This window comes from Antedon mediterranea, chromosome 2 (genome assembly GCF_964355755.1).
Source record: "Antedon mediterranea chromosome 2, ecAntMedi1.1, whole genome shotgun sequence".
Taxonomy (NCBI): domain Eukaryota; kingdom Metazoa; phylum Echinodermata; class Crinoidea; order Comatulida; family Antedonidae; genus Antedon; species Antedon mediterranea.
In genome coordinates this window covers 38,227,496-38,245,570 of record NC_092671.1, presented here as the reverse complement: position 1 = coordinate 38,245,570, position 18,075 = coordinate 38,227,496, and the positions used below count along the sequence as shown (strand labels likewise).

At 30.5% G+C, this 18,075-nt stretch overlaps 1 protein-coding gene across 14 annotated transcripts in view; it reads left to right on the top strand.

Annotated features, from left to right (window-relative positions):
• LOC140041001 (CLIP-associating protein 1-B-like) overlaps nucleotides 1-18,075 on the top strand; it is a 61,382-nt gene that overhangs the window by 23,662 nt on the left and 19,645 nt on the right. For 8 of the 14 annotated variants that reach the window (XM_072087338.1, XM_072087342.1, XM_072087345.1 and 5 more), the window contains 13 exons: nucleotides 3,757-3,806; nucleotides 7,042-7,120; nucleotides 7,702-7,757; nucleotides 8,830-8,922; nucleotides 9,269-9,414; nucleotides 9,891-10,026; nucleotides 11,168-11,238; nucleotides 11,811-11,948; nucleotides 12,336-12,497; nucleotides 12,834-12,892; nucleotides 14,147-14,305; nucleotides 15,724-15,855; nucleotides 17,678-17,698. In XM_072087338.1, the coding sequence (XP_071943439.1) occupies nucleotides 3,757-3,806; nucleotides 7,042-7,120; nucleotides 7,702-7,757; nucleotides 8,830-8,922; nucleotides 9,269-9,414; nucleotides 9,891-10,026; nucleotides 11,168-11,238; nucleotides 11,811-11,948; nucleotides 12,336-12,497; nucleotides 12,834-12,892; nucleotides 14,147-14,305; nucleotides 15,724-15,855; nucleotides 17,678-17,698 (1,302 nt within the window). Of the gene's footprint in view, nucleotides 1-3,756; nucleotides 3,807-5,430; nucleotides 5,579-7,041; nucleotides 7,121-7,701; nucleotides 7,758-8,829; nucleotides 8,923-9,268; nucleotides 9,415-9,890; nucleotides 10,027-11,167; nucleotides 11,239-11,810; nucleotides 11,949-12,335; nucleotides 12,498-12,833; nucleotides 12,893-14,146; nucleotides 14,306-15,723; nucleotides 15,856-17,677; nucleotides 17,699-18,075 lie in introns of those variants that run through there. The other 6 variants (XM_072087339.1, XM_072087351.1, XM_072087344.1 and 3 more) reach the window with 6 other exon arrangements.

Below are 18,075 nucleotides of genomic sequence, written 5' to 3'. Positions count from 1 at the left end.
TGGTCTGATTGTCATTGAATCATGCTTCAGTCATCATCAGATATTCCACTTGAAATATGTTACCAAAACTAAAAACAAATTTAAAAAATCTAAATACCTCAGTTAGCTACTACTACATCATCAGACATAGATATTATTTTTCAAGCTTTAATTAAAGTTGGCCGGAACGACAGTACATAACTCGATTTGACGCAGTCTGATTCGGAAAATTTATTATTAAGATGCGCAAACCGGTAGGCTGCAGCACAGGTAGGTAGTTAATCAATATTAATGCACTGGCTTAAACAGAGTGAATATCAGAATGAGATAGATAGTGAGGATGAGTAGTGAATACTGGTTGTACCGAGCAGTATGCTAGGCCGGCGGCAACGCAGTCATCATGTAGTCTGATAGCATGCTACTACTGTCCAATGTTGTAGGTTTAGTATGAACTTTTCCATGGAGGTTATAATCGAGGGGCCTGAGAATGAAGGTAGGATAATTTACAAGTATTTACCTTAGGCTAAGTTTGATGTGTAGTTATTTTGAGGATCTATACACCATTGCCACTTTAATCAATCACTATTTGATTTTGCCTGTAACTATATTAGATTGTACTGTATTCACATTAGTTTATGGGTCAAAGGTTATTCATATTTCGAAATTTTGGAAGTACTGTTTGTCGTTGATTTTAACCAAATTCTTGTGTCTCATTTTAGCCTAAATTAGGGGGTTGGATTACACTCGAGCATGATTGTTTTGTACCAATAAGCACACGATCACGATTATTTTTGCTTTTTAAAAATGTTTGAATTCTATAAAATTATAAAATAACATTAACACATTGTTTCATCATCCTAAAGCTCTGTCTACACTATCAAACTTTATGTGAGAAAAAAATGTGCCGTACCCATATATGGACACAATGATGTCATATCACTACCATATTTAAGAATATCACTACCATATTTTGGGCACATCACTTTTTTTTTTGTCAAACTAGTTTGATAGAGCTTTAGATTAATCGCAGACATAAATGTAACTTTATGTTTGAAAATGGCCCAAGGTATTATTGTAAGTAAGCCACTTACAATTGTACACTAGGAGAACAGGTGAAGATTTAATATAGCTGTCTAGTTGAATGATTGAAACCTTTTGACGTTAGATAGTGAAGTAGAAATTAGACAAAACATTCTGAAGTATATTGTATTCTTGTTCATAATTGTTAATATCTATGAATAAATTAACTTGTTCAGTCAGATTTTACCTGTCTGAACTTGATTAGAATAATTATATTTTAATTAATGAATTTAGATATTTATTCTCTATACTCAATACTCCTTCATTCATTAACCTTATTCAATTAACAACAACACTATCCAACTAACAAAAAAAAATTTGATGTGCCCATATATGGACATGATGATGTCATATTAGTACTGTACCATATTTAAGTATATCTCTACCATATTTGGGCACATCACACTTTTTTGTCAAACTAGTTTGATAGTGTAGACAGAGCTTAAGCTTTAAAAAGTTGCTGATTTTCATATTATGAATATTGATAACACTATTTAAACAAATTTGACAGTTCTGTTAAGATTATGGTAATTTTCAACACCTGCTTCATTTGCATAGGGAGTATGTTAGGTGAATTTTATTAATTTGTTTTTTCCTTTTGATTTGACGTTGGTAAGATAAAAAAAAAAACTTTCTAAAGCGAAAGTAGAACAGAAGAAATTAGGTTTGAATGTTAATAATCAGATAATAATATGTTTTGGCTGGTAGTCATTATATTGTACCTGTTCAATGGGCAATGGCACTATCATAATTCCAAATTTACCTTTATACCAAGTCTCATGAGATTATTGAAAATTTAATAATGAGCCAGCACAAAAATCTATCAGTTGATGCAATATTGATTTGTGTAAAGGGCTTTATTTATTCTGTCATATTACATGTGTATATAGATGTGTGTTGTGATAAACATGAATTTTACATACAAGATTGACACATACTATAGTATATAACATAAGCTTATGTTTGGTGGAAGACAGTTTTATATTCATTCTTTCTTTTTTCAACAATAGCAAATTGGAGCATAAAAATAGCTTTCGCTATATTGTAACTTGTTCTGAATATTTTATATGTTTGTTTTTGTTATCGAGGGCCCTTAATGATCAATTCCTTTGCTTGAACTTGATGGTAAGCTATTCTTCCACATTTGCCTCATTTGAATACACGGTCACACTAGACTGAACAACCATGCCATCATAGTCAATTGACGTGACTATCCCAACCAAAATGTTTGGTCGAGTGGTAAAGGGTTTACTCTATGACACTGGAACCCTGGGTTCGAAGTCTATCAATAGCATGTTTTTTTTTATAGTTGAGATAGATGAGGGTTAGGTTAAGTACATTTAGGAAGGTAATCTCTTCTTCTGTCTAGGCAAATGTGATGGTAATAAATAAATAAAGAAATAAAAAGAATTTAAAAATCGGTATCTCACTTCCCAGCCTACCATTAATTTCTTAAAATTTCAATATCAAAGCATTTCAAACTTATAGACCTGCAATTGTTGACATTTTGTAAAAATAATGCATACGGTACATTTAACTTTAAAAACGTAAAACGTCATTTCTTGTCTTAGAGTGAATTTACATTATTCAGAGTCTGGTTGTTGACTATAGTAGAATATATTTAGTAAAATTTAAGACCGATGCAGTTAAATAAAGCATAAAATGTTTGTAGTTCTTACTGGTAGATCTGAATTAGGGCATAGAATAAAGATGAGATGAGAGATATTATGACGTAAGGACGATCAATAGTGGCTGTACTCTTGGGTGGAAACCGTTGCCCTATATTTTATTTTCTGCATCAATTAATTTAAAACAAAACGACAAAATAATTAAAGTTCTTAACATCTAGGCCAATTTCGTTACTGTCTACCATTATCTATGGTACAAAGCATATAGCCAGACTAGTACAGTACGTGTAAGGTATTAGGCTATAAAAACTAGGTTGGCAAGTGTAACTGTTGGTAAAGGATACTGTTTCTCGTTTAGCCGCCATTGTCAATTAGATGATATCACAAACCTTGGACAGAAATCAATTGTAGTGTCTGTCATTTATATGACATGGATGCAAATTATTAATAAAAGAGTGATATTGATATGTGTTATGATATTGTTGTATTAATTTATGGTTTATTTTGTATTATCATATCTACAAGTGATAAATGTAGGCCACAGCAGATTGATTTCAAATGTTACCAGCTGATGTTGTTAGTTTTGTCAAATTTTATAAATAAATATTTGTTTAAATCTTTTATTTTAATACCTGTATAAAATCATATTTTGTCATATATTTTTCGTAGTTCAAATAAAGTAAGGTTTTAAGTTAACATGTACAGTTTTTGACAAATTTTATAAATAAATATTGTTTTATTTTTTTTTATAACTATTTAAAATCATATTTTATCACATATTTTTCATAGTTCAAATAAGGTTTTGACATTAACATTTACAGTTTTTGACAAATTTTATAAATAAATATTGTTTTATTTTTTTTATACCTGTTTAAAATCCTATTTTTTATAGTTCAAATAAGGTTTTGACATTAACATTTATAGCTTTTGTAAAATTTGATAAATAAATATAAATAATGTTTTTTCTTTTTTGTACCTGTATAAAATCGTATTTTTTCATATATTTTTCATAGTTCAAATAAGGTTTTGACATTAATATTTACATTTTTTGTTTTCTTGTATTTTTTAGCACCCAAAGCAGGAGGAGGTGGCGGTGATGAAACTGACAACAAACCTGCAGTAAGTAAAATATCTCTTTATAATCATATGGGGGCAGACGTAGTGTTAGAATTGCACCCACTCTAACCATGAGTCTGCCCCCCTTGCCACCTAATAAAACCCCACCACTTTGTAAAATTTGCTGTTGCTAACATGCAATGCATTCATATCTTCATGGATAATATTGCGTTTAGTATTATAATGAGCTTTAGCAGTAGCACTAAACTAACACTAATGCTGGTGGTCACTGAATTTGGTTTTTTTTTTATACAAAACCAAATTTAAATTTTCTTGCTGGTATATTGATCTAGTGATGTGATTTTATTTTCTGCTTTCTCTTATTATATTATTGCACAAAATGTGAAACTAGACCAAAATCCATTGATTTTTAAAATATTTTATGAAAATAGATTGTTAAATGCGAATATGTTTTATATAAAGTGGCCAAAATCATAGAAAATTTGCTTATAAAAATTCATCATTCAAAATTAGTTTTTAGCACTTAATTCTAATTAATTATTATTTTAATGAGTAATTTTAATTTTTAAATGAAAATGTACCAAAATTTGTTTTAAAAATAGATTTAACATTTAAGTAGCGCGATCACCTATTGAGATTTATTATGTACTACTAAAAGGTGTTACTAATACTACATGTAAGGTGCTTAGTTTTAATAGTAATCAATGTGTGGCTGCTTTATAAAGTATAAAATTCATTGTGGTTTGTTGTAGGCATAGTAGTTGCATGATTAATATTGTATTATTGTGTTTAAAATATCATTTTGCTTCTCATTTTAGCTGCTCTGTGGTGACAATTTAATCTATTAATCCATCCAAATTACTTATACAAAAAAGGTTCTGTTATTCGGTGAATGCTTATGTGTTGTTACACTTTCAATAAATGTCAACAGTGTGTTTTACTAGTTGCTAGTAGTATGACAGTTATATTATTGTGACTGGTCATAATAAAACTAGGCACAAAACTGTGTCTGGTTTTATGAGGCTAGGCACAATATTGTGTCTGGTTTTATGAGGCTAGCAACTTAAATACAGTATTACTCCTGGAACACTATTGAACAGCAGACAATTGCTAGTATTATTGTGTCTGGTCATAATAAGGCTAGGCACAACATTGTGTCTGGTTTTATAAGGCTAGGCACAACATTGTGTCTGGTTTTATGAGGCTAGCCACTTAAATATTACTGCTGCAACACTATTGAACAGCATAAAATTGTTATACATAAATAATGTACTGTCTACGGACATAAATACTCAGCGACTACTGATGATAATCGGATTACCGGGAAAGATTTAGAATTATTCTGCTTGTGTTGACATCTGGTTACCTACATTCAGAAACTATTTAAAATTTGACATGCTATAATGCAATACATTATAATTAAAATTTGTATCATAATTTTTGCACTACTACAACAATGTTTGTTTGTTTGTATTTCGAATTCATACATCATAAGTATCATACATAAAAACAGTAAAATGAAATACATGAGAGAAAAAAAAAAGAAAAACATTTGATGATGAATTTAGGACAACCCAATTACTCCTAAAAAAAAGAATTCTATTGTAACACTATTCCAATATATTTATAATACATTTTAAAGAAAGATTAATATATTATGATTGTCACCAAATTTGCTGCACTTGTGTGTAAAATAGTAAACATATCTAACATTTGTGTGCACGCTCGTTTCTGTACGTTTATAGCGAAAGCCTTGGAATTCTAGGGTGACACCAATGCTACAAAAAACCTCGGCAGTAGCCGCTTTTAATGAGGTGAGATCATACTAACTATAACAATGCACTCATAAGCTTAAATGATGTTCAATGGAATACTAATTAATTATGCAAATTAGATGCATATACATGTCTTTTTTGTTGTAATCATATGATTATTTATTATAATGTATTGAATGCTGTGAAGTGAACATTTCATTTATTATTGATAATATTATAACCTGGGAGAATGACCATTTTACTCAATGTTATAATCTAACACATACATTTTCTAAACCTCGGTTTACACTATCAAGCTAGTTTGACAAAACAAGTGTTATATGCCCATACATGGTAGTACTATACCCAAACATGGTAGTGATATGACATCATGTTCATATATGAGCACATTTTTTTGTTACATAAAGTTTTTATAGTGTAGACAAGGCTTTACAAATACATTTTCTGTACATCCTTTTATCATAAAAACTACAAAACTAACACTGAAATGGGACGATGTGTTTGTTGATTTATCAATTTCCAATTTGAAATATTTATTTTGCGCAACATTTGGCGGCTGACGGCACAGATTGAGCTTGAGCCAACGCCACACAAGCCTCCCTTGCCATCATCGCGTGCAGAGATTTTGAAACGATTCCGTGAGGTGAGAATCTTGTTTGCGGATTAACAACCATAAATTTGGTTGCCAGGTTGAGGGTCATTCAATTTATTTTTATTCTTCTTTTTTCGAACTAAATTTTATTGAAAACCTTCCATTCTCTATATTTTTAGTTTATATTTATTACTAATATTATTTATTATTTAGATTTTTTACCAAATCTATCAACACATTTCTAATTATGTTGTTCTTTTACTTTTTGTTATTTTTTTACATTTTATTTAAAGATATCAATTTCTTTTTTCTTTTTCCCAAACACTCCAGATAAATCTAAGTTTTAAAATCTGCATTTCACTTAAACACCTTTAATTACAGAAAGAACACTAACTGTACACAATCTAGATTAGACTTAATAACATGTTTAATTACATATTAAATAGACTAAAGTATACTGAACAAGAACACCCCTCATAGATAATGGAATCACCAACCTTTGATACAAGATTCATGTATTTTTCAGTTGCAACTATATCAGAATTGTATATGAACCATATTAATAAATAACCATATGAATCATATGAATAAATACAATTGTTTTTTTTTAAAAGAGTAATTAAGATTGTTTTTTTTTTACATTTAATAATAATTAAAGAACAAATAATACTTAATTTTTAAAATAAAAAAAATTCAATTAGTTATTTTATTTCATATTCCTTTTCATTATATATCCTTATTTCATTTTTTGTTTACATTTTGTTTTTTCAAAATATTCTTTTAAGTTTTCAGTTGTCCTATTTCATATTCATTCCCATAGTTTTGATTTTTAAAATTTTTTTTCTAATTATATAGCAATTTTGTTTTATCACTGTTGATTTTTTGTTATTTTTTGTTTACTTTTTTACAGGCTTCCCACAAAGCCACCACAGTAAAAAGAAGCTCGTCATCGGCTGGCAAGAAATTAGGAAGTCGTCCAGGCTCGGCAGGTTGGTGACACTTTTCATGACATATTGATTGTTTAATGATTGCGGTAAATGACCAAGCATAGTCCCAGGGGCTTGGATTGAAATTTGGTGAAAATTAAGGGGTGGGATTATTCTTAAATTGCATTTACCAAAGTCTTGTGTCTAAATTTAGCCTAAATTAGGGGGTGGGATTATATTCAAACATGAGACTTAACTCGGTCAAGTAATGATTACAATATAAAATCAAAAATGATGTAAATGTTATTTCAGATACAATAATGCTAACAGCGATTTAGTTGGTATAATTAAAATTCCACAACCGATAAGACACATTGGTACAGGAAATCTTAAAATAGATAGAGGTAGTTAAATACTTCAACTGACATTGGACCTTCTCTACCAATTAAACTTTGAATGAAATTCCTAACACGGAAATCACCAATTATAGATTTGCCGTAATTGGATAAATCTTACAAAAACAAATACTTTTTTTATGTGTCATCAATATTACTAATGTAGTTTAGCTTCTGTTTTGTAATATTTATTTTAATGTTCTGTTGTCACAAATATATAAAATGCAGCATTTTTGTAATTTCTTGTAGGAGCTTTAAATGAAGATAGATTTGTAGAAGCTTACGAAGAAGTGCCTATAGTATCAGTAAGTTGTTAAAATAAAAATGAAATAAAATTAATTTGTTTCCAAGACCAAACAAAAGTACATGGAATCTTTAACCTTGGACAGAACATATAAAATGCAGTAGAACCGCTTCTTATGGACACCCCTATAAAGTGGACACTTTCCTGTGAAATAAATGAGGCACATTATTTATTAACACTACAGACAACCCTTATTCAAGGGATACCACTTTTTTTGGGCCCGGAGGATGCACCCTTAAAAAGTTACTGTAAGGCCAACACTAACACTTTTTTTGGTCCTGATGATGTCCCTTTAATAGGGGTCTACAATAGGTTAAAGTAGCAATAGCAACTCTATATTTAAAAGTATAAAGGTAATGAGTATAAAGGTCACGATGAACTAAAGATGTATGACAAATTGTTTAGGTTCATTAATTCTTGTTTAGTCTATGTTGTACTAGATCCTTGATATAATACCAAAATGTGATAGATCATCATCATCTCTTAGGTCGATATACTCTAGTTTAAGTTCTTCTATCTTATAGTTAACATAGTTAACACTCTCTGTAGCTTCTAGTGACTCTTAATATTATTTCTGTACTCCTAGTCACATACAGTATAATCCCTACTAAAGCTTGGTTCCCACTAGTAACGCAACCTACGCAAAGTAAGAAAAAGTCCTTCCATTAATTGTGTTTTCCCCCGCCTGCGTTAAATCAAACCTGCAATGCAGCATTGTTGCATCGTCGGTTCCCATTTGAGATTACGCAATACATCACTTTGCGTCAATTTGTCGTTACGACGTGTCGCTAGTTAGAACCACGCTTTAGGGGCACAATGACAAAATATCCCCTTAATATGGTGTCTTCTTAATAGGGAAAGTGTGATTGGATGGCCCCTAAATAGAGATTTCACTTTATCATTAAAAAAAATGTTTAATAGCATATTGAAATAAAGGATGTTTTACCTCTTATGTTGAGTTCAGTTGACCACTTGACCACAGGGGATTCATGTTAAAATCAAATAATCAGTTGCAGTTGCACAAATATAATGTGATTATTATTTATGTTTTAATTTTTTTTGTTTTATTTCAGATTTTTAGTTCAAAATCATTAGAAGAAGAATTTAATAGCATTACTAGTATTCTGAATAATGATAAAAATGATTGGGAGCAGCGGTGTAGTGCTGTAAGTCTATCATTATTTCGGTCATCTCGACACCATTAGTATCAACATCACCACTACCAACTTTTCATCATAAATATAATCATACATTTTACAACATTTTCATTATCAGCATTTTCATTATCAATATTTTCATTATCAGCATTTTCATTATCAGCATTTTCATTATCAACATTTTCATTAGATCAACATTTTTATCAATGTTTATCATGTCATCACAATTATCATCAATATATTTTCATTATCTTCCTCATTAATGTGATATTTGTTAATAATACTTTAAAGTAAAAAACATTAATTGATTAAATTGTATTATTTTAATAATTAATATGATTTTTATTTTCTACAGCTCAAGAAGATTCGTAGTCTTGTGATAGCTGGAGCAAAAGATTATGACTGTTTTACACAGAGTCTGCGCTTTATGGAAGACTCATTAGTTATGTCCGCCAAAGATCTTAGGTCACAGGTCGTACGAGAGGCCTGCATTACATTAGCGTAAGAATTTTAAACATTAATGTATTTAGCAGGTTATAATTGAGGCCTGTATTAACATTACAGCGAAAGACTTTTTTAAACATTAATATATTTTAACAAGTTGTAAGAGAAGTGAGCATTAAATCGATGTTTGGTTTAAAGATATATTGTTCCCCTAAAAAAATAATTCTTAAAACATTTTTGTTGAATATGCCATTTTAATGTCAAATAATAGTTATTCACTTTGACAAAAACCTGGATCGAAAAAAATGATTTGCCTGAAAAAAATTTAATTTAAAGCTTCTTTTGTCTTTTTATAAGTGAAATAATTTTTTTTTTTTGACAGAAGTGAATAACTTTATTAAAACTGGAATATGGCCTATTTTATTAATCTTCCTTTTTCATGTTTTTAGGGACAATACATCTTTAAAGCAATATAGTTAATTATATATCACAATTTTTATTTCTATAATGTAATTTTTAATGATTTTTTGCAGGTATTTATCTTCCAAATTAGGCCGGTCATTTGAACATGCTGCTGAGTCAGTTTTACCAACATTATTTCTACTACTTCAAAATAGTGCAAAAATCATGTCAACGTCCGGCATGGTGTGTATCAATCTAATAATAAAGGTACGTATTATTATTATTATTAAATATTATTATTATAATTATTTTTTATTTATTCAGACAAAAGAAAAAAAAACAAAATATAATACCAATCAACAAATTAAACAAAACGACGCAAGGAGAAAATATAAAATCATAGTCATTAGCTGCCAGGAAAGCACAAAAGCAGCCTATGCCACTGTTACCAATTAAGTGTGTGCCTCCAACCACTGTCACAAGTTATTAAAGAGGATCTACGTCAGGTTTCCAATGAGATCATTCAAACCAAATGAAACGATCAAGATGGAAGGTGGTTGTATGGTTAATGTTATAGTTCTTTGTAGCCGTCATTGCTGGACGGAGTGGAGTTGTGGCTTGGTGGTTATGATGCTTGGCTACCATTCCAAGGGTCCTGGGTTGAAGTCCCGTCACATGTCAGGATTTTTTCTAAGGAACAAATTCTCCACTCCCAAAGACTAAGACTTTGTTTATGTAGAGCATCTTGTGTATATGTTTGTCTTGTGAACCTCTGAGGGTCCCTAATGATCAGCAATAGCTGGATGGATCACCCTCATTAAATATGGTTAAAAAAATTAAAATTAAAAAAATACTTAGTATCAGTTGACTTCACTGCTGGTGTAATCAAGATCTATGTTATACCATGCTATACACTTTCAATTTAATTATAATTTTTGATTTATATAACATTGAGAATAAGAGCTACATTACTTATTAAAATATTTATATTGTACTGGTAATTAAGCTGCACCTTATTAGGTGATACTTTAGTAAACTTCTCCAAAACACTTAACCTAAGTAATACTACTACCTGTGTGTGCGGTGTGTGCGATATTATAATTGTGCTATCTAGCTTAATTTTGACCCATTTAGTATCTATCATTCATTCTAAAAATTGGAAATCTAGCATAATCTGCCATAATTCTAAAAAGCCAGTTGTATGTAAAGCATATTTCCCTAAAGTCAGCACTGGGTGACATGAGTACTTAAGTTTATATGAATGTCAGTGGGACTATAGAGATGTTCAGTATAATATCTCTATGGTAGGACCATGTATTAAACAAACTGTAACTGTGGGTTATATGTAAATAGCAAAATTTCATCATCATGATAACATATTAGTAAATGTTATGTTGTTTTGTTACAGCAAACGCATGGTCATAGGTTAATGCCGATTATTACCGGGTTTTCATCATCAAAATCTACAGCTATTAGAAGGTAAGTGTGAAAATGTTTAACAGCACCCTCTATACCTGTGTGTGTGTTAAACTCTGTCTACACTATCAAATTAATTTGACTAAAAAGTGTGATGTGCCCAAATGGGGTAGTAATATGGTAGTGATATGATATCATCATGTCTATATTTGGGCACATCACATTTTTTTTGTCACAAAGTTTGATAGTGTAGACAGAGTTTAAGATGGCACCGTTTTGTTAAATAATTGAAAATTGTTAGAATTGAATAGTGCTATCTTGCGTTCCATGAAACGGACCAGATGAGAATGTATCTTAAAGGCCACTTTACACAGACAAGCGGTAACGGTAAGCGGAAAACCGCTTGTCCCACATAGGATCTGTATCTATCTTGAGCGTAAATCACCCATCTGTGATCTGCATTGTTTGTAAATGGTCATAAGGAATAACATAGATTCTATATTTTTATTACTGTTATCCCTTGTCTGGCCTTGTTAATATTGATGACTTTACAATATTCCTAATTATATGCTTGTATTCTAGTTCACAACCATAATCAGTAATTTATTATTAACATTATTTTAATTCTGTCTCAGACATACAATGTTATTTATTTTAACAATTGTATCAACGTGGGAAACGCACTCAATGGAGAGACACGTGAATCCCTTGTCAGAAGCAATACGTAGAGGTATAGAGGATCCTGACTCAGAAGCCAGGGCGACTGCTAGAAAGTTAGTCACACTTGTTTGTATTTGTCCACACATAAGCGAATATATTTCGAAGTTAAACTCATTATTAAAGAGTGAATGTGTGAATTTAAAGACTAAAGTTCTTTCTACAGTATCAAACCTTATGTGAATCCATATATGGACATGATGATGTCATATCTTTACCGTATTTGAGCATATCACTACCATATTTAGGCACATCACACTTTTTTCGTCAAACTAGTTTGATAGTGCTTTACATTTGTAATCTCATTTGCATAAGTTCCTGATCAACAAATCATAAATAATTTTTTTTTAAACTATATTGATTTTTAATTTTATTTTAATCAATTCAATCAATCTTTAATATAATTTTATTTGTGCATTAAATTAATATTGTCATTATTTCAGAGCATATTGGAAGTTTCATGAGCATTTCAAACAAGCAGCTGATAAATTGTTTAATGGTTTGGATCCGTCAAAGCAGCGTGGTTTACAGGGTGAAGCTAGCGGAGCGTCTAGCGTCGGATCACTATCCAAGAATTCTAGTAAAGCTAGTTCTGCTGAAAATCTGTAAGTTTTTCTTTTTAAAAAATACAATTATTTGAAAAAAATGTCTGTAGTCATAGTACATCAGATAAATATGTTATTTACCAGAAAAATGAACAGGTTTTATTTTCATACAGTACTGTACAAAATTCCTTTATTGTTAAAAAAATGGAAATAGCATTTTCTTAAGCCTGCCACCGAAAATGACTGGTTTTTTCTATTCTACTATTCCTCACAATAATGGCACCGATAAGTGGAATCGGAGTGGATGGTCTGATTCCTCCAAAATTGTAAAAAAAAATTGCATTTTCTGTATTATGTAAACTTTATTATATGACACACTTTTTTTTGTTTAAGCAGTCGAATAACTCCAGGAATACCAGCTCGAAGGTCAATGAGGGTCACAAAATCAGAACATGGTAAGCTAGTTCAATATTTCAATCACAATGTCAATAACCTCTGCTCAAAAGTATTCCTTTCGATTACCTGCTCACCCTCCAAAATTACACTTTACCCCATACTGTGTCCATTCCAAAGCTTAAGTTTGTAATGTAACCCCACACAATGTTGCATGGCTATGATTAAACCGCCATTTATCCCCTTATCTCCCAACCTTCCCCCTATCCCCCAACTACCCCACTCATCCCCCAACCTCCCCACTCATTACATACAAATAGATATTAACTATCTTCAATACATCACCTTCCATTGTTACACACATTCTTAAGCTCTGTCTGCACTATCAAACTTTATGTGACAAAAAAATGTTATGCAGCCATTTATGGAGATAATGATGTCGTATCACTACCATATTTGGGCACATCATACTTTTTTTGTCAAACTAGTTTGATAGTGTAGACAGTAGATTGTACATAGGCTTTGTTTGTCCATGGGTTGTGATACGTAGCAATGCGTTGCATGTAAAATATCTTTAGGCTTTCTTCTATGGACACTTTGTAAAAGGCAAAATATTTAGATCCTATTATATTTCACTTAGCACAGCACAGGATCATTTGAACCTCACAAGCACATTTCTAATCACATCTTTTGTTATACATCCACCTGCATGCAAATTTCTATTCACTGTGTCCACCTGCAAATTACCTGCTTTGTCTGATGTCTGATTTATTGTTTGTTGCAATAAATATCACTTATATTGTAATATGGAAAGAAGAAAGAAAAAGTTTTAACTTGAATTTAAAATTTAATTAAAAAAAACCTTTTTTAATCAATAGAAACAATTCTATTATTGGAAATAAATTATGAAATCGATTTGGAAAATTTTTGGAAAGAAGAAAGAAAAAGTTTTAACCTGAATTCAAAAATTAAATTAAAAAAACTTTTTTATTCAATAGAAACAATTCCATGTTATTCTTGATAACTGAGTACAATTATTGAAAATAATTTATGAAATTTATTAAAATTGTGATAAATAAAATGGTAGAGTAATGGCACCACCAAAGTAAACAAACTGATTGATAGAATTTAAAATTATATGTAAAGAAAAATATTAACCATTTACTACAAAACGTTATAAACCTTTGGAACTTACATTCTATTTTCAATGCAAAAAAGATAATTTCAATAATAAAATACTGAATTTTGTCAATCGGTTTGATGCAGCTTTACAAGTGTATGCATTGGGTTTTTTATTTGCGCTTTTACCGCTACAGATGGGAATGCACTGGTGCTCGGGCCTCGTTCAAATAGTGATGTCAACACAGGTGCAGCTTCACGGGCACGCTCAAGACACACGCAGAGGAACACAAGCGTTTCGGGCACGGTAGCATCAAGAATATCACGGTCCAAATCTACATCTAGAGAAAATTTAGGTAAACGCCAAAATGCTTTCTGCCTCATATATAGTAGTGCACTTACTGGGTTTCACGAACAGGTGTATTGTGGGAATTTTATCATGGTTTTTTAACAATAATGACAATTTTAATTGTTTTTTTTTTGTCATTTTTTGCCGTTCTTTTGCTGTTTTTCATCCTCAAAGCTTTGCTTATCTTTCATATCTAAAAATAAAAATTATTGCTTTAAAAATATTTTTTATAGCACATTATGACAATTTATGTTCCAATAATTTATAATTACTTGATGACATTCCCAAAATACATTTCTGATGTCCATGAAACTTTTATACAATCGTATGAACTTAATGTGAATTGTATTCATTTCTCATTCTATTACTATTTTTAATTTAAGAGTAACATTTATTTGTTTCAGGTAAAGTTGAATACTGTATTTAATTTAAAATTTAGGATTGTTGTTATTTGTAAGCATGATACTTATGACATGTACAATAAACGAATCAGTTTTTTTAACCGAAAATAAGTCACTTTTAAGGAATATGCATTTTAATCATTATCATTGAGGTACTCATTATCATTCCAACTAGTGCATTACAACATGTGTATAGCTCTATATACACTATCAAACTTTATGTGACAAAAAAATGTGATGTGCCCATATGGACATGATGATGTCATTTCACTACCATATGTGGGCATTTCACTACTATATTTGGGCACATCACATTTTTTTGTCAAACTAGTTTGATAGTGTAGACAGAGCTTAAACAATTATAATATTTCTATTCTTTAAAGTTATCTTCTGTTTACTTCTCTTCGTTTGTTCATTTCATTGTTGATTGTTTTTAATAAATTTAATGAACGTTAGGATTGTACGAAATAAGTGATGATCTAAAGTTCTTTTCTACACTATCAAACTTTATGTGACAAAAAATGTGATGTGCCCATATATGGACATGATGATGTCATATCATTACCACATTTAAGCATGTCACTACTATATTTGGGCAAATTTTTTTTGGTCAAAATAGTTTGATAGTGTAGACAGAGCTTTAAAGATTTTGGAAATTCAACCTGCATCTGGATGATTAGTTTTGAAGCCAATTTATTCATATATAATATTCTGTAGACCGTTAAATTCTTAAATATACAATATAGATATGATATGTAAATAAATAAACATTAAATTGAAATTGTACAAATATGCCTAAATTCATTAAAGCAGTCATCCCAAAAACTAACAAAAATTAAGAATTATCATGGACCTATTAATTTATAAGTCCATGTTACTATTGCTAGGAATTTTTGAAAGAAACTAAATTTTTGAAATTATGATTTCATTTATGGTTAATGTATTCATTTAATCTTTCTGTGTGGTATCATTTCTTTTTCTGCATTTCTTTCAATTTCTCTTGTTTCTTCCTCACTTTATCAAGCAGCGAGACGTCGACGTCGAGGTTTGCTTTCTAACCAATGTCATTCTATGTATCTTGAGCCGACAAGCAGTTACTCCCTGGAAACCCCTCCGCCACCACCTCCTGCCGCAGCATCTGCTCAGCAAAATTCATGTAAATTGTCTTCTCGTCAGAATGTGCCCATGTTTATTTTGCTTGTTATGCATGCGATGTTTGTAGGAGCACATAACCAGTTTGCACAACGTGGCACCATAGAATGTGAAAGGTTAAAGCTCTGTCTACACTATCAAACTAGTTTGACAAAAATATGGTAGTGATATGTCCACAGATATCCATATATGGGCATATCACATTTTTTTATCACATAAAGTATGATGGTGTAGACAGAGCTTTACAATCATCTAAAACTTAACCATTAGAAACCAACCTACTTTAGCAATTACACCAAATTTAAAACAGGTTGTAGTTGTAGGAACTATCACAACGCCAATTGGTTTGTGAACATGTCTAGATAATTTTTACAATCTTTGTTGCCATGTTGTGCAATAAATATGTCCATTTAGCTAGTCTATGAAAACACTCATTCATGTGGCAATCAAACTAATTCATAAATGGTTCAATGTATTCTGTTATTAGTGTGGTAGCATGCTTCATCGATTTTAACAATTCTTTATTTTCTTTTAGAAACTGTTTTTATTGATTTGGGAAATTCATATTATATTTATTTTTGTATACAACATTTTCCTAAGATCTGTCTGCACTGACAAAACAAAGTGTGATGTGCCCAAATATGGTAGTGTCCATCATGTCCATATATGGGCACATCACTTTTTTTTTGGTTTGATAGTGTAGACAGAGCTTTATTCCATAATTTTAATGGAGTCGTTTTTTATGTTGAATCTAGTGGATATCTAGTGGGCATTTTTGTTATAGATGTAATCTTACATTTTCTTTTTTTAGTAGCATCACTAAATGTAATAACAATTCTGGTAATAAATAACAGAGCAACAGTTACATTTTTGTTAATTTTTGCTAAAAAAATATTATTTAGTTATTATTTTGATTCCGAGCAAAATAAATTAACATGAAAAAAGAAGATTTAAAAAAACAAAGTCAATCCAAGTTCAATTCCTTAAAACCTGCAAAAAAAATTACTAATCATTTTCACATTTTTTTTAATTATATGATTGAAAATTAATATCTTTCATCAAAATGTTAAAATTATCAATACAGTAGATTAAATTTGACTGACTTGTTTCACCCACTGTGGAATCACTGGGACACCCCCAGGGACTGATTTTGACCCTCATTTAAAGAATACCCCTTGTGGAACCATCAGTGTACCCCCACTTTATTAAGGTGTTTTGTTGTAGAATAGTATCTGTAGGTAAATGGTTGTAATTGTGTAGTAGTAGTAGTAAAAGTAATTCTTGTTTAAATATAATCAATATCACCGTCATCATCATCATCATCATCATCATCATCATCATCATCATCATCACCGTCATCATCATCATCATCATCATCATCATCATCATCACCGTCTTTATCATTTATCACGCTCATTTAAATCATCAACCATCACCAATACCAAGGGCGACCATCATCATCACCGCCTTTATCATTTATCACACTCATTTAAATCATCAACCAATACCAAGGGTGACCAGGTCCCCTCTAAATTTCACAAATTGTAATGCAAAAGATAGGACATCAAATTAAGCTCAGTCCTACATTTCACCATTTTTATGCCCCCTCCCCCTATTTCAAAATCCTAGATCTGCCGCTGAATACTTCTAATTTAAATATAAAATATTTTTTATTATAAACATATAATTGTATCGATTAGTTTTGTTTTTTATATTTTTAATTTTTATAAATTAATGGCACAAAACCATAGCATTTTGCACCAAAACAATTTTCCTTCAGTTATTTTAGTTTTTCATAATTTTTAATATTTTTAAACCTATTTTAGTTTTACCAAGAATCAACAAATGTAAGTTTCCAGTAAACTTAAGTTCTTGGCTTAGTTTTCGTAATTTAAATATTTCTTCAACTTTTAATTTTCTTGTTTTCTGTTGTAAAAACCTAGATGTTACTTTTGAGCACTATAGCTAGTATATTTACCTTGCTGAATTAGTTAATATGACGATCAATTCACGTTAGCTTTTCAATCCTTGTCAAAATAATTTAAAATATGCGCTTAAATTTGTTTATTATTGACTGCGGTTGAAAGTCAGTACCATAGTAAATGTGTAACAACTGTGTTTACCTGGTAATAGCGGGTAGCCTTTGATGTTTACACCTGAATCATTTCTCTACCTCTATCTCTATGGTATATCCTTTGAAGTTGGCTACGGTACTTTTATATGT